The following is a 25,144-nucleotide window of genomic DNA, read 5'->3' on the forward strand; positions in this document are numbered from 1 at the left end:
AAGACAAGCAGGAGTGCCCCGGATCACTTTCCTCACCTCAGGAGGACAGAGAATCACTGTCCCTGCAAAAGGCGTCACCAACTGTTTAAGAAGCAGATCCCAAACAGGGACCACCATGGGAGCAGAGCCTTAAGCATCAGCTGGTTCCTAACCCAGGAGGAAACCTGTGCCCCGCAGCATGCACATGGATGGGGTGTGGAAACAGCCCACAGCTGACCTCACTGACCTGCCCCCGCCAGCTCAACACACATGAAGACACATGGGTCGGGGGAGCACACAAGGTGTGTTGTGGGCCTCACCGGGCTTCAATCCTGTTGGTTGTGTGATTCTTAGAAAGTCACAACACAGGGCCGGGCGCGGTGGCTCAAGCCTGTAATCCCAGCACTTTGGGAGGCCGAGACGGGCGGATCACGAGGTCAGGAGATCAAGACCATCCTGGCTAACACGGTGAAACCCCGTCTCTACTAAAAAATACAAAAAACTAGCCGAGCGAGGTGGCGGGCGCCTGTAGTCCCAGCTACTCGGGAGGCTGAGGCAGGAGAATGGCGTAAACTTGGGCGGCGGAGCTTGCAGTGAGCTGAGATCCGGCCACTGCACTCCAGCCTGGGCGACAGAGCGAGACTCCGTCTCAAAAAAAAAAAAAGAAAGTCACAACACAGGTAAAAATGCCAGCTCACAAAGTCAAGAGGGTTAAATGAGATAAAATCTAGAGAGAACGCAGCACAGTCCCCTGCACAAGCAGGTGCTCTATGCATGTTCATTGCCTTGTCTCTTCTTCCAAGTCACACAAGGATGCCTTCCCTTGTACCCTGTACAGTTAGCTGCTCTCAGGTCAGGCATAGGACAGGGCAGGCATTGTTCATCTTTGAATTCAAAATCCCACCTGACTCAACATAGTGCATTTAAATAGTCAGATAATTATTAAACACATATAAGTTATAAGTGCCACTGCAGTTCAGAGGCTTCTGGGCCAGCTTTGTGGCAGTGGGAAGATCTAGGTTAGGTTTCAAAGGATATATGGGTCTAAACCATGAGCAAGAAGGGATGCCTTGGAGGGCCAAAGGCCATGCTGAGCACAGAAGAGGAGGGAGTGGGAACAGCAAAGTGAGTAGAAACCTTGGTAAGAGAAAAGACGGGAAGAAGCCCAGTCAGTGAAGGCCTTGAACACCAGGCTACATTTATAAATCATTCTTTTTCTTTTTTTTTTGCGATGGAGTTTCGCTCTTGTCGCCCAGTCTAGAGTGCAATGGTGCGATCTCGGTTCACTGCAACCTCCACCTCCTGGGTTCAAGGGAGTCTCCTATCTCGGTCTCTCCAGTAGCTGGGATTACAGGCGCCTACCATCACGTCCCGCTAATTTTTGTATTTTTAGTAGAGACGGGGTTTCACCATGTTGGCCAGGCTGGTCTCAAACTACTCACCTCAGGTGATCCACCCACCTCAGCCTCCCAAAGTGCTGGGACTACAAGTGTGAGCCACTGCGCCCGGCCCTGTTTATAAATCATTCTAAAGGAGATGGGGAGTTCCAGAAATTTTCTGGTAGAGTTGTCCAAAGTTTTGGGAGGTTCCAGAGCGTAGAAAGGGAGGGAGAATAGGAAGAAGAAGACCAGCTGGGTGGTACCGAACTGGTCTAACTCACGGCCTCAAGCAATGGTCCAGGCATGACCAAGGGCTGGACTAAGTTAGAGGAGGAGAAAACTGAGAAGAGCAAACACATGCTAAAGACATTATGGAAAAAAAACAAAAAAACAAAAAAAACTCTCACACAGATACTACGCTCTAAGGCCAAGAGAGGTCCCAGAACCTCCATGGCACAGTGTGGCTCCTCCATCCATTTGCTCAGCCCCTTCCTGACCTCCCTTTCTTTTGCTGTTGCTCACCCTAGAGCAATGTCTTTACGTTCAAAAAGCATTTATGAAATTGAAATGATTGCATTTCATGGGCACCTTGTCAGAAATGTGCCATCACAAGTGACATTTTCGGGTGTCAGAGTTAGTCTCTCATCTGCTGATGGATCTGATTTGCCCAGCTGACAAGTGAGAAGACTGTGACACCAACAATTATAGAAACAAACTCAACCTAGAATCTGGAAATCAAGCTGTTCTCTCCACCTCTTCCATCATATTCAGCAGACAATATGGTAGCCACTGGCAGAGGGCCCTCACTTCTCAAACCACAGCAGCTAGTGGGAACGGCAGGACCCCAGGCTACATAATCTTCCTTTTTTTTTTTGAGACGGAGTCTTGCTCTGTCATCAGGTTGGAGTGCAGTGGCAAGATCTCTGCTCACCGCAACCTCTGCCTTCTGGATTCAAGCGATTCTCCTGCCTCAGCCTCTCAAGTAGCCGGGATTACAGGCACGCGCCACCATGCCCAGCTAAATTTTTTGTATTTTTAGTAGAAATGGAGTTTCACCATATTGGCCAGGATGGTCTTGATCTCCTGACCTTGTGATCTTCCCGCCTCGGCCTCCCACAGTGCTGGGATTACAGGCATGAGCCACCATGCCTGGCCTCTTTTTTGTTGTTTTTTAAGAGATGGAGTCTTGCTCTGTCACCCAGGCTAGAGTACAGTGGCACAATCACAGCTCACTGCAGTCTCCAACTCCTGGGTTCAAGCAATCCTCTTGCCTCAGCCTCCCAAAGTGCTGGGATTATAGGCATGATCCACCACTCCCTTATACAACTTTTCAAAATGGCAGGTAGAGAAAACAATACATATGATTCTCTTCAAAATATCACTGGGATTCAACACAAAAGAGCATATACTGTATGACTCCACTCATGAACTTCTAGAACAGATAAAAGATCAGTGGTTCCCTCTGCAGTATGTTGGAGGAGAGGATTAACTGGGAAGGTACCTCAGGGCGCTTTCTGGGGTGAGGTTGACAGTGTGTATCTTCATGGGGTAAGGTGACAACATGTATGTATGTGTCAAAACTCTAACAAGATGTATGCATTTTACTACAAGTAAACTACCTCAATGAAAATCGTTAGAAGGCAAATATATATATATATTTACACAAAATATATTATATATAAAGTATAAAGTATATTTATATAAAATATGTATTATATGTATATACTTACCTGTGTGCATGTATTTACATGTGTGTATGTACTTACACATGTATCACAGGCTACACACACACACACACACGATTCATAGGTATGTACAGTCTCCTATGGAAAGCTGTAAGTCTTAAGAAAAACTAGGCCGGCTGCGGTGGCTCACGCCTGTAATCCCAGCACTTTGGGAGGCCGAGGTGGTTGGATCACAAGGTCAGGAGATTGAGACCATCCTGGCCAACACGGTGAAATCCCGTCTCTACTAAAAATACAAAAAATTAGCCGGGAGTGGTGGCAGGTGCCTGTGGTCCCAGATACTCGGGAGGCTGAGGCAGGAGAATGGCATGAACCCAGGAGGCGGAGCTTGCAGTGAGCCAAGATCGTGTCACTGCACTCCAGCCTGGGAGACAGAGCAAGATTCCGTCTCAAAAAAAAAGAAAAAGAAAAACTAAAAGTCATTTTGATTTGGGCCTTAAGCTTTAGGTCTGAAATGAACTTGGAAAGCTTGTTCAAATCCTGTTCTTCAAAACAAACGAACGAACAAACAAACTCTTCAAATGAGTAAACCGACAGGACATGTCCCACCCAAAGTCTCGCCGCAAATCAGCAGTAGAGCAGTGAACAGTCCCAGACTTTCCCAGTTCTAGCCTGGGATTGGTTTCTCGGGTCTGGACCAGTGCCAGAAAAAATAGATAAAACAGAAGACCATCGGTGATTTTATGAACTAATTTCATTTAAACCAGCAAATCTAGAGCTAAATAGTATCCATGACCAAGCCCAGTCTAAATCAGGAGATTAACTTTCAAACAGTAAAATGTATTTACCCTCATGAGACTGAGTTGAAAATTTCCACTCCATTAAAATGACAGACTTATTACTCCATGCTTACCCTCCCTGCCCATATACAAATATCCAAATGACTGGCAAGAGGCTGTGAGCTAAGTAGGGAGACATGTAAGAGTCATAAAACTGACTCACTGTGGAACCTTGGTAAGTCTCCTACAATAAGAAATATATATTTGGTCTTTGTTCAGGTTCTTGGCACACCTCACCCAAAACCTCTGGAATCTCCTGAGAGATAAGTGTCTTTTGTATGCTAATGAGATTCCTAGGGGCTGGGGCTCCCTGGCCAGAAAGACCAAGGTACATTTCAGTGTTGGAACTTTTAGCCGTACCCCCATCCCACCTTACCTCTGGAGAGGGGAGAGGGACTGAAGGTTGAGTTAAAGAGGGACTGGAGGTTGAGTTATTTACCAATGGCCAGATTTAATCACTCATTCCCATATAATGAAACCTCCATTAAAACCCCTAAACAATGGGGTTCAAAGAACTTCCAGGTGGAACACATAAAGGTGCTGGGAGGCTGGCACAGAAGTTCTCTGCCCCTTCCCCACACCTTGCCCAATGAATCTCTTCCATTTGGCTGTTCCTGAGTTGTATCCTTTGTCTCGAAAATATAAGTAAAGTGTTCTCCTGAGTTTTGTAAGCCATTCAAGCATATGATCAAACACAGGGAATGCATTATGGGAATCCCCAATTTATAGCCGGTCATGGCAAGTACAGATGGTAACCAGGAACTTGTGACTGGCATGTGAAGTGGGGGCAGTCTTGTGGGACTGAGCCCTTAACCTCTGGGGTCCGCACCAGCTCCAGGTAGTTGGTGTCAGAACTGAATTCAGTTGTAGGACATCCAGTTGATATCAGAAAAAAAAAAAAAAAAAAAACCAAAAAAAACCCCTGCACATTTGCTGTCAGAAATGTCATACATCACAGACACCCTCCCTGGGCTTGTTTCCACACCTCTAAAAATGAGAAGGTTGGACCAAATACCACTAAGACCCTTCCAACTAGAGTCTTCTGATTCTTTGAATTGCTGGTTTAAGAATTTCCACAGTTAGCATAGGAGACTCTCACTCTCTGGAAGCCACTAGCAAATTCAGCTTTCAAACCCCAAGCAATATCATTTCTCAGGCCTCATTTCCTATTTCGACTAATGACGTGCCAGAAATCTGTGTGATTTCTCCTTTGAGAAGCAGCAAAAAAAACTCCACAGTGTCCTATTACAGGACCCAGTTCTTGTCCCCAGCTCTCAAAGACAGCCCAGTTCTCTGAGATGAAAGACTCAGTCTCTCTCTGTTACACTCAATTTTAAACCAAAACCCGAAGCAGAATTTTTGACGTGCCTCCCAGACTACAAGGCTTATGCTTCATAAATGATTAAAAGAGCAGCTGGTAATGTCTTAAAAGCAAGTTGGTCAGTTAGACAACTTAGCATCTGTTTAAATTCCCTCTTTTCCTCCATCCAACACTGTAGTTCTAAAGCAAATCCAAAGAAAAAGTAGAATACACAGGTCTTCCATTACTAAGAAGTGCCTCAGCGAGGATGTAAGAAAGCATATCCTTTGAGGAAATTCTCAGAAAACTTGCTGGTATGAAGAGGACACTTGTACACTGAGTTACAAGAGAACTGAAACGGAGTACATAATTTACAATACTAGCGAAGGTCTGGATTTAAGACAACTATGACTAGATTTTTCAGCTACCAATTTCATTCAGGCATTCATTCACTCAATCCCACAGACAATACTAAGCTCTCTGGTTTAGTGGTTAAGAGCACCGGCTCTGCTGCCCACAGACCTGGGTTGAAATCCCTGCTCCGCCACTGATACTACACAGATCTTAAGGAGGGTACTTGACTTTTTTTTTGTTTTGAGACAGGATCTGGCTCTGTCACCCAAACTGCAGTGTAGTGGCACAAACTCAGCTCACAGCAACCTCTGCCGCCTGGGCTCATGCCATCCTCCCACCTCAGCTTTCCAAGTAGCTGGGACTACAGGTACACACTACCATGCCCAGCTAATTTTTGTAATTTTTGTAGGGACGGAGTTTTGCCATGTTGCCCAGACTGGTCTCAAACTCCTGAGCTCAAGCGATCCTCCCATCTTGGCTGCCCAGAACACTAGGATTATAGGCATGAGACATCGAGCCCAGCCGGTATTTCACTTCTAAGCCTTAGTTTTCTAGTGTTTTAAAATATGACTGATAGGCCTGGGTGACACAGTGAGACCCTGTCTCAAAAAAAAAAAAAAAAAAAAAAAAAAAAAAAAAGAGTGATAATACCTGCCTTACAGAATTGTTGTGGGAATTAAAGAAAAGAATGCATGTAAACTACATAACCCAGTACCTAGTGAGGAGAGACAGTCTGACTGCTACTAATAGCACCATCCTTATCTTCAAGGCATTGTGTTAGATTCTACTGAAAGATAAGGGCATGACACAGAAGGTACAAGCAACAAAAGAAAAAACCAGAGAAACTGGACTTAAAACTTCTGTGCATTAAAGGACACTATCAACAGAATATAAAAGGCAACCCACAGAATGGGAGAAAATATTTGTTAATCACATATCTGATAAGAGATTAATATCCAGAATATACAGAGAACTCCTAAAACCAAACAACAACAAAACCCAATTAAAAACTAGGCAAAGGATTTGATCAGACATTTCTCCAAAGAAGATATGCAAATGGCCAATAAGCACATGAAAAGATGCTCAATATCACTAATCATGAAGAAAAGGCAAATCAAAACCACAATGAGATACCAATTCATACCCATTAGGATGGCTGCTATAAAGAAAAAAAATGAACCAAGTGCAGAGGTTCACGTCCTATAATCCCAACACTTTGGCCAAGATGGGAGATCACCTGAGTCTGAGAAGTCCAGGAGGTTAAGACTAGTCTGGGATATATGGGGAGGCCCTGTCTCTACAAAAAAAAGAATTTTTTTTTTTTTTAATTAACTAGGCATGATGGTGCATGCCTATAGTCCTAGCTACTGAGGAGGCTAAGGCGGGAGGATTGCTTGAGTTCAGAAGTTTGAAGCTGTAGTGAGCGATGATCATGCCACTGTATTCTAGCCTGGGTGACAAAGGGAGACCCTGTCTATTAAAAAAAAATTGAAAACAGAGACATGAATAGATATTTGTACACTCATGTTCACAGCAGCATTATTTACAATAGTCAAAAAGTGGAAGCAACTCAGGTGACCATCAATGGAAGAATGAATAAACACAATGTGGTATAAACACACAACGGAATATTATACAGCCTTAACGAGGAAGGAAACTTTGACATGCTCCAACGGAGATGAAACTTGAAGACATTATGCAAGTGAAGTCAGTCACGAAAGGATAAATACTTTATGATTCCACTTATATGAGGTTTCATAATAAACATTATATGATTCCACTTATATGAGGTTCTTAGAGTAGTCAAATTCAGAGTGACAAAATAAAATGGTAGTTGCCAGAGGCTGCTGGGAGGAGGGAACAGGGAGATACTGTTTCACTTTTGCAAGACAAGAAGAGTTGTAGAGATGGTTAGGGGTGATGGTTGCACAACAATGTGAATATACATATATATATATATTTTTTTTTTTTTTTCTTTTTTTAGGGACAGAGTCTCGCTGTGTCACCCAGGCTGGAGTGCAGTGACATGATCTCAGCTCACTGCAACTTCCACCTCTAGCAATTCTCCTGCCTCGGCCTCCCGAGTAGCTGGGACTACAGGTGCACACCGCCATGCCTGGCTAATTTTTTTGTATTTTAGTAGAGACAGAGTTTCACCAGTGTTGCACAGGCTGGTCTCGACTCCTGAGCTCAGGCAATCCACCCACCTCGGCCTCCCAAAGTGTCAGGATTACAGGCGTGAGCCACCGCAACTGGCCCAATGTCAATATATTTAATGCCATTGAAATGCACACTTAAAACCAGTTAAAATTATAAATTTTGGGCCTGGTGCAATGGCTCACGCCTATAATCCCAGCACTTTGGGAGGCCAAGGTGGGTGGATCACAAGGTCAAGAGATCGAGACCAACCTGGCCAACATGGTGAAACCCCATCTCTACAAACATTGCAAAAAAACTAGCTGGGTGTGGTGGTGCACACCTGTAGTCCCAGATACTCGGGAGGCTGAGGCAGGAGAATAGCTTGAACCTGGGAGGCGGAGGTTGCAGTGAGCCGAGATCGCACCACTGCACTCCAGCCTGGGCAACAGAGTGAGACTCCGTCTCAAAAAAAAAAAAAAGTAAATTTTGTTATATGTATTTTATCACAGTTTTTTTTTTTTTAAGAATAAATAGAAACAGGTGCCCTCATGGAACGTTTAGTCTAAATGATGTATATAACATAACACATTTTGCTTTTACATACTCACTTGACCCCTGTAAGGTGTGATGGTGCAAGTATTCTTGTACTCCCTTAACCACCACAGTTTACAGATTGGGAAACTGAGTTTTAGCAGTTGCTGTACTCATACAAAAGCAGTCACATCGAGAAGCAAAGATGGGACTGACTCCAATCTAGAACAAAGAGTGCTAAGTGCTGGAAGAGAACAAAGAGAGAGCAATGGGAGTCCACATTGCGGAACTAGCAGAGTTCCACTGGCGGAACTATGCTATCTTTCTGGAATTCCCATTTGAAATCAGTTTAGGCTCCTTCTTGTCCAAATGGAAACAGACCATGCTTGATGTCTAAAAGGAAACACGAACAAACAAAAACGCTGGAGCTAGAGCCCCCAGCTGGAGAGGACAGCTCCGCCTACTTGAGCCAGGAAACCTTGGACAAGTTTCTGAACCCCTGTAAGTCTCTATTTCTTCACCTGTAAGATGAAGATAATGTCACTCACTTAACAGTGTTTCCAGAGAAAAAAAATTTTATTTATTTATTTATTTTTTTTTTTTTTTTTTTTTTTTTTTTTGAGACGGAGTCTCGCTCTGTCGCCCAGGCTGGAGTGCAGTGGCCTGATCTCAACTCACTGCAAGCTCCGCCTCCCGGGTTTATGCCATTCTCCTGCCTCGGCCTCCCGAGTAGCTGGAACTACAGGCGCCCGCCACCTTGCCCGGCTAGTTTTTTGTATTTTTTAGTAGAGACGGGGTTTCACTGTGTTAGCCAGGATGGTCTCGATCTCCTGACCTCGTGATCCGCCCGTCTCGGCCTCCCAAAGTGCTGGGATTACAGGCCTGAGCCACCGCGCCCGGCCGAGAAAAAAATTTTTAATGAGTTAAGTATGCACAGCACTCAGCAAGGTGCCTGGCACATGGTGAGGGCCAGGAAATGATGGCTAGTAATGTTAGCTTTGAAAGATGCTAAATACCAGTGACAGAAATAAACCTATGGAGTGAACAACTATGCAGAATATACTCTACCATGTGCTGTGAAGGTTACAAGGAACCGGAAAGTAGAGGAGGCTCCAGCCTTATTCAGAAGGTATGGCAATAAACACGTGATAAATAACACAAGATAAATAACAACAATAACAGTGGAGGGAGGGAATCAAGAAGTCTAAATACATTAGCTGACTGTACGACACTGTGCTAGGGATTTCAAGCACATTATCTCATTTAATCGTCACAAAAACCTGGAGGAAATATTTTCTATTTTATAGATAAGGGAAGAACCAAATGAATGATATGGATAGCAAGCACTGTGAGCTCAGAGAAGAGATTCATCATCATAAACAGGGTGGTCTAGGAAGGCTGCCTGTAGGAAGAGGTGAGGACTGATGGGCATCAGGCTTGATGACTGAATGGAGAAAAGCAGATAATCTCCTACATCAGGAAGACTGGAGGGAGCAATAACATATGTAACCAAGTCTGAGACTGGTTTTAAAAGTCGCCTCTTTTAACTACAACAAGCTGGGTCAGCAGAAAAAATCTGAATGTTATTTATATCTTTTCAGACTACTAGGTTAGCTCAACATTTCTGGGTGATTTACCTGCTAGCTCAAGAGCAACAACCTTAACTGATGCTCCTCTGGGCAATGTATTTACACCATTTTCCTTTCCTAATATCCCAAGTAAATAAATAAATAAATAAATGTAGATTATACAGAAATATGCTAAAAGTGGTTCTACAGTGTTGCCTCTTTAAGGCATGAGAAGATGAAGAGGGAAATACAAAAGTATTCCATTATGTGAAATAAGCATCTCAACAAATTTCTAAGGATGCACATTGTGGAGATTTTTTTCTCCTTTATATTTTTTCTATATCTTTCATATTTTCTATCTGGTTATACATCATTTTATAAAAAACACAATTAAAGGCTGGGCACAGTGGCTGAAACCCATAATCCCAGCACTTTGGGAGGCTGAAGCAGGAGGATCACTTGAGCCCAGGAGGTTGAGGCTGTAACTACAATCATGTCATTGCATTCCAGCCTGGGTGACAAAGCAAGACCCTGACTCAAAAACAAAACAAAACAAAACAAAACAAAAAAACACACAATTATATGAGAATTTTAGATATTCTGATAGCCCACTCCTAAGCAGTGGCATAACTCTAGAAAAGCCCTGGGCATGTGTTAGCTCCTGTCCTTGTATACAATAAACAGAGCAGGAGGAGGAACAGGCTGATGTCCCATGTGACTTTTGATGTCAGGGGTTTTAAGACCTGTCTAGGCAATTAAGGACAAATGCTCTAGACTTATTGCCAGTGCTCCATCAACCTGCCTTGGCACCTTTCTGTTTCTGAGGGGGCTTTATAGACAGTGTCCCTACCCTTGACCTCAGAGGAAGCAGCACTGACCACAGCTGACTTTCCCCCTCCTTCCCCCACCTTCCCTCCCCAATTCTGTACAGAAGAGGGCTTTGATGGTAGAGAGAATGATCCTCTGGTGACTGCTAAGGAGAAATCTCCCTATCTCTGTAATGATATTCATGCTTCCATGCTATTCCCCTCCCTAGAAGTCTTTCATGTCTCCCCAGTACCTCTAAAAAAAAGTTCAAACTGCTTAGCCGACATATGAAGCAAGCCCTCCACACAATCAGGCCTTATCCTCCCTTCCCAGTCTCACCTCCTATCACTCTCCTTTGCTAGGCAAATAGAATAAATTCCATCACCCCGCCTACCCCTTAACATCCAGCATTTGCTCAAGTTGTCTCTGCCAAGAAACCAAACATCCTTTTCCATTTCTACACAAACCAAATCCTATCCATTCATCAAAGCCCTGCTCAGCAGACACCACCTCCTCAGAGTTTTCCTGAGTTCCTCCTGGCCTCCTACAGTGTTCCTCCTCACTTTACTCTTGCTGAGGGCAGCACAGCGTGACAGGATACCAGCTCTGGAGCCAGAACGCTGCTTTCAGACTGTAGCTTCCTCACTGCTAGCTGTGTGACCTTAGGCAGGTGCCATACCTTCTCATTGTCTTCATGTCCCCATGTGAAAATGGAGATAACAACAGTACCTTCCTCACAGCACTGTTGTGAGGATCGAATGACTGCAAGATGTATAAAGTGCCTACTTCAGGCTTTGGTACATAGGAATACAACATTAAACTGTTTTAAAAACCCCAAAAACGGGGCCGGGCATGGTGGCTCACACCTGTAATCCCAGCACTTTGGGTGGCCAAGGTGAGCGGATCACCTGAGGTCAGGAGTTTGAGACCAACCTGGTCAACATGGTGAAACCCCATCTCTACCAATAATACAAAAATTAGCCGGTCGTGGTGGTGGGTGCCTGTAATCCCAGCAACTTGGGAGGCTGAGGCAGGAGAATCCCTTAAACCCAGGAGGCGGAGGTTGCAGTGAGCCAAGATCGCGCCATTGCACTCCACCCTGGTCAACAGAGCAAGACTCCCATCTGGAAACAAACAAACAACAACAACAAAAAAAACACCAAAAATCTTTAGCCATTATTATTACTAGCTGAGGTCACCCCTCCCCTCCTACATTTCCTTACTGCATTTATCTATCCAATCTTGCAACTACTTTCTATCTTATTTAATTTAGATACCTACACACTGGGAAATTCTTAGCTTGCTATACACAGATAGTACAGTGCCACTGAATGAATAAATGAATGAATTCTAAATAATCACTCTTTTAGCCTATCCACAAGAAAACCCACATTTAATGTTTGAAGAACGATAAAGAAAAGATTAAAGAAACAGAACTTTAAATCAAGAACAACAGTTCTCGAAGTCCAGTAGCATCAGCATCACTAGAGAACCTGATAGAAATGTAGAATGTTAGTTCCCACCCCAAACCTACTGAAACAGAAACTCTGACTGTGGGATCCACTTTTAACAGGCCCTCCAGGTGATTCCCTTGTGGCTGAATCATGAACTCTGAGAGCCGAAAGTAACATAAATGGCAGCACAGAATAAGCACTGGATCTACATTCTAGGCTTCACTCTGGCATTGACCTTGCACAAGTCTCTTAACTTCTCAGAGCCTCGATTTCCTTATGTGATACAGGGATGATAACACCCAAATAGTTAAATGTTGTGAGGGTTAAATGAGATTCTATGTACAGAGTTTGCATATAGTTGGTACTTAAGAATTATAAATTCCTTCCAGTTCTCTTCCTGTGTATCTCACAAGGTTGTGAACACTAAATAAAATGACTGAAGCAAAAGGGCTTTGCAAATCCCTGCCCTTGAACATCAGACTCCAAGTGCTTCAGCTTTGGGACTCAGACTGGCATCCTTGTTTCTCAGCTTTCAGACGGCCTACTGTGGGACCTCATCTTGTGACTGTGTGAGTCAATACTCCTTAATAAACTCCACTAAATACATACATCTATCCTATTAATTGTGTCCCTCCAGAGAACCCTAATACACATAGCAATCTGAGGGACAACTAATTATTCTCGGCACAAACAGCCAGGTTAAATGTCTACCATTCACAGGATATTATGAAGTAGTTTATGTCCAACAACCGCTCAGTCTACAAACAAACTGCAACAGAATATCTGCTTCTTGCCTGTTTATTAAAGTAGAACAATGAAGAGAATACATGCCCACCACCCCTAATATTCTCATCAGAATTAACTAACTACTCACTGATCTTTGAATCTAAACTTCACTCTTGGAAAAGGATTTTCTGAAAACTTTTTCTAGCCAACACAAGGAAAACTGCAAACTACTGCAGACACAATGGACCCGACTTGGGGAACCCCCATGTATGACATCCAACTCCAAGCTGTCATCCAATTCCAAGCAGTTGTGCAAGGCTGAGATTAAGACAGTTAACATTTTGAAGTTTGTTGCAGAACGGAAAATTAAGAAATACAAGTAAGTACTCTTTCTTCCTCCACACTTCTTAGCCTCTCACACCATGGCTAGGCTTTCTCTCTCTCTCTGTCTCGCTCCGTCTCTTTTTTTTTCTTTTTTGGGACGGAGTCTCACTCTGTCGCCCAGGCTGGAGTGCAAATGGCACTATCTCGGCTCACTGCAACCTCCGCGTCCCGGGTTCAAGGGATTCTTCCACCTCAGCCTCCCAAGTAGCTGGGATTACAGGCACGCGCCACCATGCCCAGCTAATTTTTGTATTTTTAGTAGAGACGGGGTTTTGCCATGTTAGCCAGGCTGGTCTCGAACTCCTAACCTCAGGTGATCCACCCGCCTCGGCCTCCCAAAGTGCTGGGATTACAGCCGTGAGCCACTGCACCTCTCCGGCTTACTCTCGCTCTAAACCATGCTTTCTACTCAGGAACTACCTTCCAGAATAAAGGGTAGGATGGATGCAAGAAATGCACAGTTAACTATGTCAGACTGTGGTCTTAGCTGCTAGCTTGAGATGAACACGCTATGTGTTCTACTAAATCGTACCAGGTTAGAATGTTCGCGTGAGGCCCATGCACAAGACAGAGTAAGAATTACTCCACCAACCACTCAGACCCAGGACACCTTTTGTGAGCACGTTGCCTCTACTGAAGGCTCCCTAAAAGCAGCTTGTTAATATTTGTATCCCCAAAGCCTGGCGCAGGCCTGGCCCCCCACAGGCACTCATAACTGCCTACTGAAGCGAACAGACAAAATCATTTAGGTGTAATCCCCATGCAGCTGTTGAGAAGTATTTTTTTATAGGCAGGGAAAATTAGGTCCAAAGAGACTAAAAGTTGAAGTCAGTTAAAGAACGTAGTATTTGGGCCAGGCGCAGTGGCTCACTCCTATAACCCCAGCACTTTGGGAGGCTGAGGCAGGTGGATCACGAGGTCAGGAGTTCAAGACCAGCCTGGCCAAGGTAGCAAAACCCCATCGCTACTAAAAATACAAAACCACCTGGTGAGGCAGTAATCCCAGCTACTCGGGAGGCTGAGACAGGAGAATCGCTTGAACCTGGGGGGTGGAGGTTGCAGTGAGCCCAGATCATGCCACTGCTCTCCAGCCTGGGTGACACAGTGAAACTCCATCTCAAAAAAATAAAAAACAAAAAAAAGGCTGGGTGTGGTGGTTCATGCCTGTAATCCAGCACTTTGGGAGGCCAAGGTGGGCAAATCACGGGTCAGGAGATCGAGACCATCCTGGCTAACACGGTGAAACCCCATCTCTACTAAAAATACAAAAAAATTAGCCGGGTGTGGTAGCGGGCGCCTGTAGTCCCAGCTACTCGGGAAGCTGAGGGAGGAGAATCGCCAGAACCCGGAAGGCAGAGCTTGCAGTGAGCCAAGATCACGCCAGTGCACTCCAGCCTGGGTGACAGAACGAGACTCAGTGTCAAAAAAAAAAAAAAAAAGAATGTAGTCTTTGATGCCATCCATCCAGAGCAGGACTTCATCCTGTGGCCAAACCCTACTTGCCACCACTCCCCACAGCCACCTCTGCTCCATTCAGACTGGGGCTCACAGACGTGCCCGTGCCCCACTCCCTGCCTCATTCAGCTGTCCCTAGGCCCAGTGATCTTGTTTTCTGCATGCGGAGTTCCTACCCATCCTTTATGAACAGCCCTGAGATTCAAAGAAGCCAGTCGCTGTCACCCCAGACTCTTCTGAATTCTTTCTGACTCCTTCGGCACTTACAGTCTACTCCACTCATAGTTTCATGCATCTCCGCCTTCTCTCCTGAAACCGTAAATCCATTGAGGACAGTGATCAGAGACGGACCAGCTCTTTTTTTTTTTTTTTCTTTTGGAGACAGAGTCTCACTCTGTCACCCAGGCTGGAGCGCAGTGGCGCAATCTTGGCTCATTGCAACCTCTGCCTCCCAGGTTCAAGCGATTCTCCTGCCTCAGCCTCCTGAATAGCTAGGATTACAGGCACCTACCACCATGCCCGGCTCATTTTTATATTACTAGTGGAGACAGGGTTTCACCATATTGGCCAGGTTGGTCTCAAACTCCTGACCGCGAGTGATCCACCACTTGGCCTCTCAAAGTGCTGGGATTACAGGCATGAGCCACCACAACCAGCCTACAGCTGCTGTTTTTAATCATTAGCTTTGTCGTTGTTATTTTATTTCTGTATTCCCCCTCCCTCCCACCAACCCCCCACCCTCGCATGTTCTTTTAAAAGAATATCAACAACACTAAATATCACGAAAGACACTTTGTCACAACAGTACAGAATATACATTAGAACCTCATTCTGTCCATTAATCATTTACCTGAACTGAAATGACCTATTGGCTACCTGGCAATGGGGAGCCATCATCATCTTTACAGTCAAGCATCTTATGAGCAATGGTGAACCCTGGGGCCTGGTAGGGTATTGTCCTTCACAGGTCACAGAAGGGCCAGCTGTTTCACACACCCTCTCCGGATAGAAAATTCAACCCTAACTTAAGTATCCTGTTATTAACAGTGACAGTTTCAATTTACTGAGCTTCTACTATGTTCCAGATACTATGCTAAGTGTTTTCATACATTATCTCATTTAAACTACATCACTCTGTGAATATGAATCTCTCTCTCTCTCTCTCTCTCTCTCTCTCTCTCTCTCAGAAGACTGACAAACTAAACCTCAGAAAGGCAACACAATCTTCTGGGGTCACACAGCCAAGAAATGGGCCAGGTCAAAATTCAACTCAGGTCTTCCTAACAGAAATAACACGCTCTTTCCACTTGCTATATATCCCTACATCCCTTATATTTGTTTTTGGTTTTTTTTGTTGTTGTTGTTTGCTTTTTTGAGATGGAGTCTCACTCTGTTGCCCAGGCTGGAGTGCAGTGGCACAATCTCAGCTCACTGCAACCTCTGCCTCCCAGGTTCAAGCAATTCTCCTGCCTCAGCCTCCTGAGTAGCTGGGACTACAGGTGCATGCCACCACGCCTGGCTAATTTTTTTTTTTTTTTTTTTTTTTTGTATTTTTAGTAGAGATAGGGTTTCACTGTATTACACCAGAATGGTCTCCATCTCCTGACCTCATGATCCGCCCGCCTTGGCCTCCCAAAGTGCTGAGATTACAGGCATGAGCCACCGTGCCCGGTCATACTTGTATTTTAAATCCCCTTTAACTTCTACCCCTCATCTACGACCTTGTCATTTTAAAGGTGTAGAGCTTCCTATTTTAAAGAGGACAGAAGAGAAAATAATTCCCCCAAGTGTTCTGGCTCCCTCCATTAACTGGCTGGAAATTAGTTTTTGGAGTGTGGCTGCCACGCAAGAGAACCTGAAGAGAGTGAGAAAGGCCACGAGGAAGAAGTTAGGAAGTGAAAATTCAGAGACTCTCCAGTGGGCAGCAAGGGACAAAATGTCAAAAAGGTGGGAAAACACTCTTTTGGGGTCCATCATGCATTAAAAAAGATACTATGCCAGAAAGTAAAGAAAGGCTCCAAAATGCTAATTAGCTAACAGGAGAGACCTCAATAAGTTCCCAGGACCCACTAAAGGCTGGAAAGTAAGCTAGAATTTCATAAGCAAAGCAGAAAATAAACAAATCACTACTGCCAAAATCAGGCCCATAAGAACACCAAAGATCCTGGCTCATAAAAGATGTTTTACCAGTCCTTCAACCAACCAGGAGGAACCCAGTCTTCAAACAAATTAATCAGCATTCTTGACTGATCAAGTGGCATAAGCCACTGCCTTGGGTGAAAAGGCAAGTTGCTTTTTTATTAAGGAAGTCCCATATGGTGGCCATTTCAGTATTCCTTTACCTACACTTTGGGCTTTCCTCATCCAGGATTCTGGCCATCTCTGGTGTCCCCAGGTGTCCACATCCCCTCTGTAGGATTAACAGATAATCCTGAATAACATTCTCTCTACATTGCCAACAAAAGATTTCAGCTTTGGTAAATATAATATGAGGTAGGGGAGGGAGCAACAGTCAAAGTGCAGAGTACTACAAAGAATATCAAAACTTGAGAAGTTTAAGGGACCTACCACATCTCATCTCCAAACACTTTGACAGGGGAACTTCAAATCAGAAAGGGCACAAGGTCATACGAAGTCACTGGCAAAACCACTGCTAGAGTCTGGGCTTCCATAATTCCCAGACCAGGGCTCTTGTCATTAAATAACACAGCCTCCCTTCTTTCCTGGGAGGCACTGCAGGCATGCCATCCCCTTGCCAAGATAATCACCCTCCAAGAGCCCCTCCTCCCATCCCAGTCCCTCCTACAGCCCAGCTGAGTTGCAGCTCAAATTAGCAAGTCCCGGAGCAGGGGGCATTTCTGGGAGGGTGCCCAGTCTGATGGTTGCTGGTACCGAAGAGGAGGGACAAAGATGGAGAAGAAGGTGACATCCCACAAAGGGTCTGGGAGAACTAGGTCCTTGGGGCAGTGGCAGCGAGCTTGCTGGGCTGGATAAAGACACATGCAGTGGCATCTCCCAAAGGGCATTGGGGAAGCAGACCAGCAGTTGGTACCACCTCTAGAAGCAAAAGGAAGGGCTGAGTCCTGATGGGCAGGGAAGCCTGGGGCATCTCCGAGTTCAAGTTGGGCCTCGGGGTGCCTCCTGGCAGAGTGGCACTGGCGCCTGTCAGGTGGCACCAGTGCCCGGGAGGAGGCCCCAGGACACAGATGCCCTGCCTGCCCGTGGGATAGCACCGGCACCCGGCGGAGGCTCAGTCCGCCCGTGAGGTTGCACCGGCGCCCGGCGAAGGCCCGACGACCAGGATGCCCAGCCCGTCTGTGAGGTGGCACGGGCGCCCAGCAGAGGCCCAGCCCGCCCGTGAGGTGGCACCGGCGCCCAGTGAAGGCCCGACGACCAGGATGCCCAGCCCGCTCGTGGGGTGGCACCCGCGCCTGGCGGAGGCCCAGCCCGCTCGTGAAGTGGCACCGGCGCCCAGAGGAGGCCCGCGGTCCTCACCACCCGGATCAGCTGCCGCGGTCGCCCAGCCTCCCGCCCCACACGCGGCCTTACCGAGGCACTGCCCCACCGGGGTGCTGAACGGGTTCCCCAGGAGGAACTCCATCTTGGGTGGACAACACGCAGCGGCCCGGGCCCCCTGTCTGCCACCGAGGTCTCAGCGGTAACCCGCCGGACTCCCGTCCTGACTGACACTTGCCCCCTCCCCACCCTCTGGAACGCCGAGCGCCGGGACCTTGGCCCCGCCCCCTTACCGCGTCTCTATTGGGGGACACCTACAAAGCCCGCCTCCGATTGGCCGTTACACCTCCGTCAGCAAAGCCCCCACCCACCCCGCAGCGTCCGATTGGGCCGAGGAGCGAGGTAGGTCACCGCAGTCTCTGTCAGCCGTGGTGGCACCTCCCCTGGCCCGCCCCCCGAAGAGGAAGTTGCGCATTTTGATTCCTCAGAATATTGGTCAATCTAAAGGATTCTTACTATTATTGGACAAAAGACGAGTCAATCACTCAAATAGCAGGACGGAACAGAGGTGAATCTAGGAATATCCCCGCCCATAGAAAGTGCTGATTGGAGAAACATTTGTTTTCTCTACGGCTGGTTGGTGTTAGGAGTGTTTCTCCACCAGGAGATGTGGTCACGTGATCTGTCAACTTTCACCCAGGATGTCTCCCTCCTGACTTCCCGTTAGCAACCAAGTCGCGGCGCTTGGTTCCCCAGCAACCGGGAGACGCGTCAGCTGCGTGGAACCAGCGGAGTTCCCAGCGCTTGAGAAGGTGAGACCTGGGAGCTGAGGCTCAGGGAGGACTCGCAGGGACAGACAGCGCCCGACTTAACTCTTTCCTGTGACCCTTTTCTCGGAGAACGCCGTCCCGGCCCCTCTCATAAAATGAGCACGTAGGTCCTCTCCCAGCCACTTTACAGTCGTGCTGACACAGCCAAGACCCTTTAGTCCTGGGCTTATCAAGCTTTTGAATAAAAAAGAAATACTAAGGGAGCATTTCCCGAGGGAGCAGGGCTAGAATCGACTTTTAAGGGGTTCCGTCTTCCAGCCTCCTTTCATAAAAGAGAGGTACCCTGTCCACTGATAACTTTTCCCAGAATTTAGCCATCATATCTGACCTCATAACTGTCAAATGATTTCATCTTGGTACTGTATAAACTGCTTTGGATGTGAATACGGATACTCAGGTTCTGCATCTGTCTCTGTCAGTAATTCATTGTATGACTTTGGACAAGTTCCTTTCCCTCCCTGGAGCCTCAGATTCCCTAGCTGGAAAATAAGGGCATTAGGATTTCCTTTTTTATAGCCTCCGGAGCTTACATGTACTTAAATAATGTTTGTGCACTGAGCAAACAGTAAGCATTCAGTAAGTGATTGATTTTATTCTTTTAAAAACAATTTTTGTTCAGTATTTATTTATTTATTTTTTAAAATGGAGACGGGGTCTTGCCATGTTGCCCGGACTGATCTTGAACTCCTGAGCTCAAGCAATCTTCCCACCTCGGCCTCCCAAAGAGCTGGGATTACAGGTGTAAGCCATCTCACCCAACCAATTTTCCCAATTTTCTTCTTATCAATTCATGGCCAATAGGGACTATAGTTTTCAGATCCTGTTGACCCCAGGTTATCGTTTCCCAGGAAAATTCTGGATCTGTTCTCTGCGACGAGGCTACTTCGTTGACAGTTGTGTAAAACTCTGCTGCTTTCCACAGCTCCAACCTCTCTGGTCTTCAACAACACTATCATCAGGTAAGTCAAAGGGGACCCAGGTTGGGTGGTAAACTACTAAGATCCCCATAGAGGAGGACTGTTTGGGCCTTGGCCCTGAACCCATGACAACTGTGAGAAACATTGTGAGCTGTGGCAACCATAGTCCCCAGTACCCTGGATACAGTTGAGTCATGATTAGGAAAATGGACTCTGCCGTATGCTAAGTGTATGAAGTTGGGCATGTTAATTAACCTTTTTAACTAGTTTCTGTTTTCTTATCTGGATATTGGTGATTATTAGCCCTACATGGAAGTTAAGTTTCTAGAAATTTCTCCCATTCACATCTTGCTAACACCCTGGTCATCTCTCACCTCAGTACTTTTGCAATTCTCAGTACTGCTGCTAAAGTGAGTTCTTAAAAACTAAGATCTGATCACATTGCTGCCCTTATTTTTTTTATTTTTTGAGATGGAGTTTCGCTCTTATTGCCCAGGCTGGAGTGCAGTGGCATGATCTCGGCTCACTGCAACCTCCACCTCCCGGTTTCAAGCGATTCTTTTGCCTCAGCCTCCCAGGTAGCTGGGACTACAGGCATGCACCACCATGACCAGCTAATGTCGCTGCCCTTATTAAGCCCTAGGTGCTTTCCAGGGGTTCTAGGATAATAACAGAACTCCCATAGACCTCTCCAACCTTGCATCACTTCAGCCAAAGGGCAACACGTCTGTTCTCTCCCACCTCGAGGGCCTTGCCACAAAGTTATCTCCTCCTTCTTTCCTACTTGTCCTTCAAATCAGCCCTGTCTTCCTTGGCCAGGCCAGGTGCCCTTAATGTACGATTTCATAGTTCCCTACACCTACAAATTGTCATGGTTTGTAATTAAATAGCTGTATTATTGTTTGATTCATGCCTGAAGCAGGGGTAAAAATCCATCTGTTTTATTCACAACATGTAGCAGTTCCTCACTACCCATGTTTGGACTAAATACGTGATCTCACACAAATGCAGGAGGGAGGAATTATCCACCTTTTACAGATGGGAAAGCCAAGGCTTAGATAGGTGAAGTGAGTTACTAAAAGATGCACAGTAAGGATCCAAATGCTGCCCTGATGTGCTTATAAAATAGCATATGTAATAACAATCCCACATTTCCTAGCATAGCAGTTGCTGGGCTTGACTGAAAGCAAACTTGATCTGTCACAGGTACCAAGGCCCTGATGAAGTAAGAGGGATAAGTGAGTTAAAGTTTTGAAATCAAATCAAAATTAAGAGTCATTTCCCAAAGTATAGCACCTATTTTTTTTTTTTTTTTTTTTTTTTTTTTTTAGATGGAGAGATGGAGTCTCGCACTCTGTCGCCAGGCTGGAGTGCAGTGGTGTGCGCTCTCGGCTCACTGCAACCTCCAACTCCCTGGTTCAAGCGATTCTCCTGCCTCAGCCTCTCGAGTAGCTGGGATTACAGACATGCGCCACCACACCCAGCTAATTTTTGTATTTTTAGTGGAGTCAGGGTTTCACCATGTTGACCAGGATGGTCTTGATCTCCTGACCTTGTAATCCGCCCACCTCAGCCTCCCAAAGTGCTGGGATTACAGGTGTGAGCCACCGCGCCTGGCCAAAAAAAAAAGCCAAACACTTTGCAGAAAATATCAGCCAAATATAACACATTAAAATTCCCCCAAAGACAAGTTGATGACAAGTTATGGGAAACCTTAGGGGAAACCACTACACAAGAGGGGGGAGCTAGAGAGAGAGGCCGAGGGCTGGAACTGTCTTTGGGGGTAGAATCAGTCACCCCAACGAGGTGGAGCCAGTGTGAACAGATTGGAGAGAGTAGGAAGAAAAGGACCAAGGTCTTGGGAGGACGGAAGGCACAGGTGGAGAAGGGGTAGGGGTTGAAGGGTGTGGAGGCTATACCTCCCCTGGAAGCAAGAGAGAAGTGTGCACAAGAGCTCATTGGGACATTTTATGAGGGACAGTTCAGGGCAGAGGATGCATATTTGCAGAAGCTGCATCCAAGTGAATGGTTGGGTAGGAAAGAGGAGGGCAGTCTTAGAGGGAAGTCTCTAAGACCAGGTAACAGGATTGTATGGCCCAACCTGGCTTTTCACCGGACACCATCAGCCCTGTACCAGGGCTCCAGCAGTGCCCAGTGGAATGAAAAGCAGAGCACAGGGGCTGCCTAGCATCAGGGTCCAGCAGAGCAGAAGGACAGGAGGTTCAGGGAGGCCTGGATGCTGGGGAGGCATGTGGACAAAGATAGGAAGTAGGGCCAGCAGGGAGGCAAGAATCAGGGGCGGAAAGTGGGGGAAAATATCCCTCCTGGATGTCCTCACCAAGAGGGTTAAGGATGAGAATGTGGTCCAGCCACGAACAGCCACTGGAGTCAGCCTCACAGTGTGACTGACCAAATCTACAGATCCCCGCTGTGCTGTAGTGTCTCAGTCATTTCCCCCTGGACCATTAGTAACAGAATCTACTGGAAGCCGGGCATGGTGGCTCATGCCTGTAATCCTAGCATTTTGGGAGGCCGAGGCAGGTGGATCACCTGAGGTCAGGAGTTTGAGACCAGCCTGGCCAACATGGTGAAACCCCGTTTCTACTAAAAATACAAAAAAATTAGCCAGACATGGTGGTGGACGCCTGCAATCCTAGCTACTCGGGAGGCTGAGGCAGGAGAATCACTTGAATCAAGGCGTTGCAGTGAGCCAAAACTGTGCCATTGCACCCCAGCCTGGGCGACAGAGCGAGACTCTGTTTAAAAAAAAATTAATTAATTAATTAATTAAAAAATAACCTACTGGAGCTGGCTTCAGTAACAGAGGATTTCATGTGAGAAACAGGAAACTCATGAGGCCTAGACCTAGGGACATTAGGGACTGGAAAGCCTGCAAGAAGGAGGCAGCCTCTGTCTGTGTCGATCTGTCTGTCCTTTGTCGTTTGTTTTCTGGTTCCCAGGTTCCCATCTCTGCTTTTCTCTGTGCATCTGCCTCCTCCCCCTCTTGCTCTCTGCTTCACCCAGTCATTCCACACTCCCTATTTCTACCCAGCTCAAGCAGCCAGCTCCGACGGGCACTCTTATTCCACAGCCTCAAGTTCACATCTCCCACGGGGAGGATGTGAAGGGTCAGCCTGGGTCTCCTCTGCACCAGGAGAAGCTTGTGGTGTGGTGGGGGGCGTACACACATGACTGCCTGGAGGGGATGAGGTGCTCAAGGAAGAGGAGCTGCAGGCTGACAGGCCTGGCTGGGGCTGCCCAGGGAGCACAGTCCGTGGTTGGTACCCACAAGCCCAAATGAGGATGGGCACACAAAGTCAGAGGCCTGACACAGGGCCACAGTCATAAGATGAGCCAAGATCACAGGCTAAGGAGACCAGTGTGGACACTGGTCCAGTTGGTCCAGCGAGGGTCCCAGCTGTGGCTATAGGGTCAAGGGATGAAACCCTGTGGACAGGCCCAGGTGGTTGCCAGGAAGCCCTGGAGCAGCCTTGGTGTAAGTATACAAACCCCGAGATGCAGCAGACCCAGGGCCGGGAGTAGGGCATTCCTCAGAGTGCCAGTGGCCACAAAGACACTGGGGAAAACCTCAGCCAGACCCTGCCCTCAAACAGAGAAAGAAGCAGGCTGTGAAAGAGGAATGCGGTGTTTTTTAGGGAAAACGTGGGAGAAGATGAACCGGCTGTGTGACTCGATGGAGCCGAAGGTGATGGATGATGACATGCTCAAGCTGGCTGTCGGGGAGCAGGGCCCCCAGGAGGAGGCCGGGCAGCTGGCCAAGCAGGAGGGCATCCTCTTCAAGGATGTTCTGTCCCTGCAGCTGGACTTTCGGAGTATGTATCCAGGGTTCAGGAGTGGTGGCCAGGGTGGGGCCCTCCCTGGCTTTCTCTGCTCCGTCTTCAAGCCCCAGGATTCCACACAAAGTCCATGGTCGAGGTTCCCACATCAGCATTAGGGCCTACCTGGGTTAGAAGGCATAGGAGCAGCACAGATGTTTGTAAAGCATCATGCTTAGTGTCTTCATCATTTGAATATCCACAATACCCCTGATTCTGAATAAGAATAGAAAACAAGATAAAATTGTCCCATGCCAAATCTAAGTGAGCCCTCAAGACTATGCTGTTTCCATCACACAACTCCACGTGGGCGTCCTTGGAGTGGGGGTCCCTGGCAGGCAGAGCCTAGGAAATGCCACGTAGCCAGAAGCAGAGGGTAGGAAGTGTAGGAGAAGGAGGGAGAGTGGACACTGGGAGGGCAGCTTTAGGGAAGGGGTCACCAAAGACAGGCTGGTAGCAGGAGGGGCACAGGCCCATGAGGCAGGGAGGCACGTCAGGAATGGGAAGATATGGCTCAGGACCAGGCGGACCCTTACTGCTTCAATGTCCCGTCTGTGAAATGGGATGGCTGTCATCCCTGTCTCAAGCATTGGGTGGGGGGACAAGGTGAGACAGCACATGCACAGTGCCTGGCTCGCACAGGAAGGCCAGCGAGCTGCGGCACAGTAAGTCAAGGCAGAGGCAGTACGAGGGCGGTGAGAGAGGTGGGCAGGGATCCTGAGACCCCCCTTGTATCGTGCGCAGGCAAGGCCACAGCAGAGTGACCTGGTCTGATTCATATTCCTGCTCTGTCTTGGGGCCCCTACGCTGGCCGGCATCCAGTCACCAACAAGGAGGTATTGAGACCCTGCCTCAGTCCAGCCCTGCTGCCAGAGCCAGGGACACGACAGTGGGCAAGTGAGGCACGGCCCAGGCACAGCCCCACGAAGTCCACAGGCTGCCGGGGCTGACCACCCAAACAGGGAGGGCCCTGAGCCGCAGCCCCTAGAGGGGTAAAGGGGCACAGAAGAGGTGCGGCAGGAAGGGGCTTTTGCAGCTGACTGCTTTCCCTGTTTCCCCTCCCCCACCTGAGGTTCATGCAGCCAATATTGAGCACCTGTCTGTTACATGCCAGGTACTGTTCTAGGCACTAGGGATTCAACTATGAGCAAAAAAGACAAAAAGCCTTGCCCTCATGGAGCTGACATTCAACTTGGCAGGGGACAAAGAAATAAAATGAAGAAGGAAAATAATACTATTTGCTAAAGGTAACATGTGCTGTGGAGGCAAAAAGGAAGGAAAGGAGAAAAGGGAAATTGGGGGTGGAGTATAGCGTTTTACAGGGTGGCCAAGGGCTTCACCAAGAAGGTAACAATTTAGCAAGGAGGTATTTAGCAAGGAGGTAGGCAAAGGAGAGAGCCGCTGTGCAGATCCACCGGGGAAAGTGGAACAGCCAGTGCAAAGGGCCTGGGGCAGGCTAGACCCCACCTGATCAGCCCTGCTGAGGAAGCCAGTGTGGAGACAGG

General features: G+C 47.1%; 2 protein-coding genes across 14 annotated transcripts in view; one reads left to right on the forward strand and one right to left on the reverse strand.

The window, feature by feature from the left end:
* Nucleotides 1–18,288, reverse strand: part of TOM1L2 (target of myb1 like 2 membrane trafficking protein) — a 131,944-nt gene extending 113,656 nt beyond the window's left edge. For 12 of the 13 annotated variants that reach the window (XM_077968657.1, XM_077968656.1, XM_077968653.1 and 9 more), the window contains exon 1: nt 18,150–18,288. Coding sequence is in view for 9 of the 13 variants with exons in the window: in XM_077968654.1 (XP_077824780.1) it covers nt 18,150–18,201 (52 nt within the window). In the remaining 4 variants the exon portion in view is untranslated. 13 annotated transcript variants of the gene reach the window in all.
* Nucleotides 18,289–18,660: 372 nt separating this feature from the next.
* Nucleotides 18,661–25,144, forward strand: part of DRC3 (dynein regulatory complex subunit 3) — a 47,478-nt gene continuing 40,994 nt past the window's right edge. The window contains exons 1-3 of the mRNA XM_015118754.3: nt 18,661–18,868; nt 19,735–19,845; nt 23,460–23,636. Coding sequence (XP_014974240.1) covers nt 23,477–23,636 — 160 coding nt within the window. The 5' untranslated portion in view covers nt 18,661–18,868; nt 19,735–19,845; nt 23,460–23,476. The remainder of the gene's footprint in view (nt 18,869–19,734; nt 19,846–23,459; nt 23,637–25,144) is intronic.

Source organism: Macaca mulatta, chromosome 16 (assembly GCF_049350105.2).
Source record: "Macaca mulatta isolate MMU2019108-1 chromosome 16, T2T-MMU8v2.0, whole genome shotgun sequence".
NCBI classification, from domain to species: domain Eukaryota; kingdom Metazoa; phylum Chordata; class Mammalia; order Primates; family Cercopithecidae; genus Macaca; species Macaca mulatta.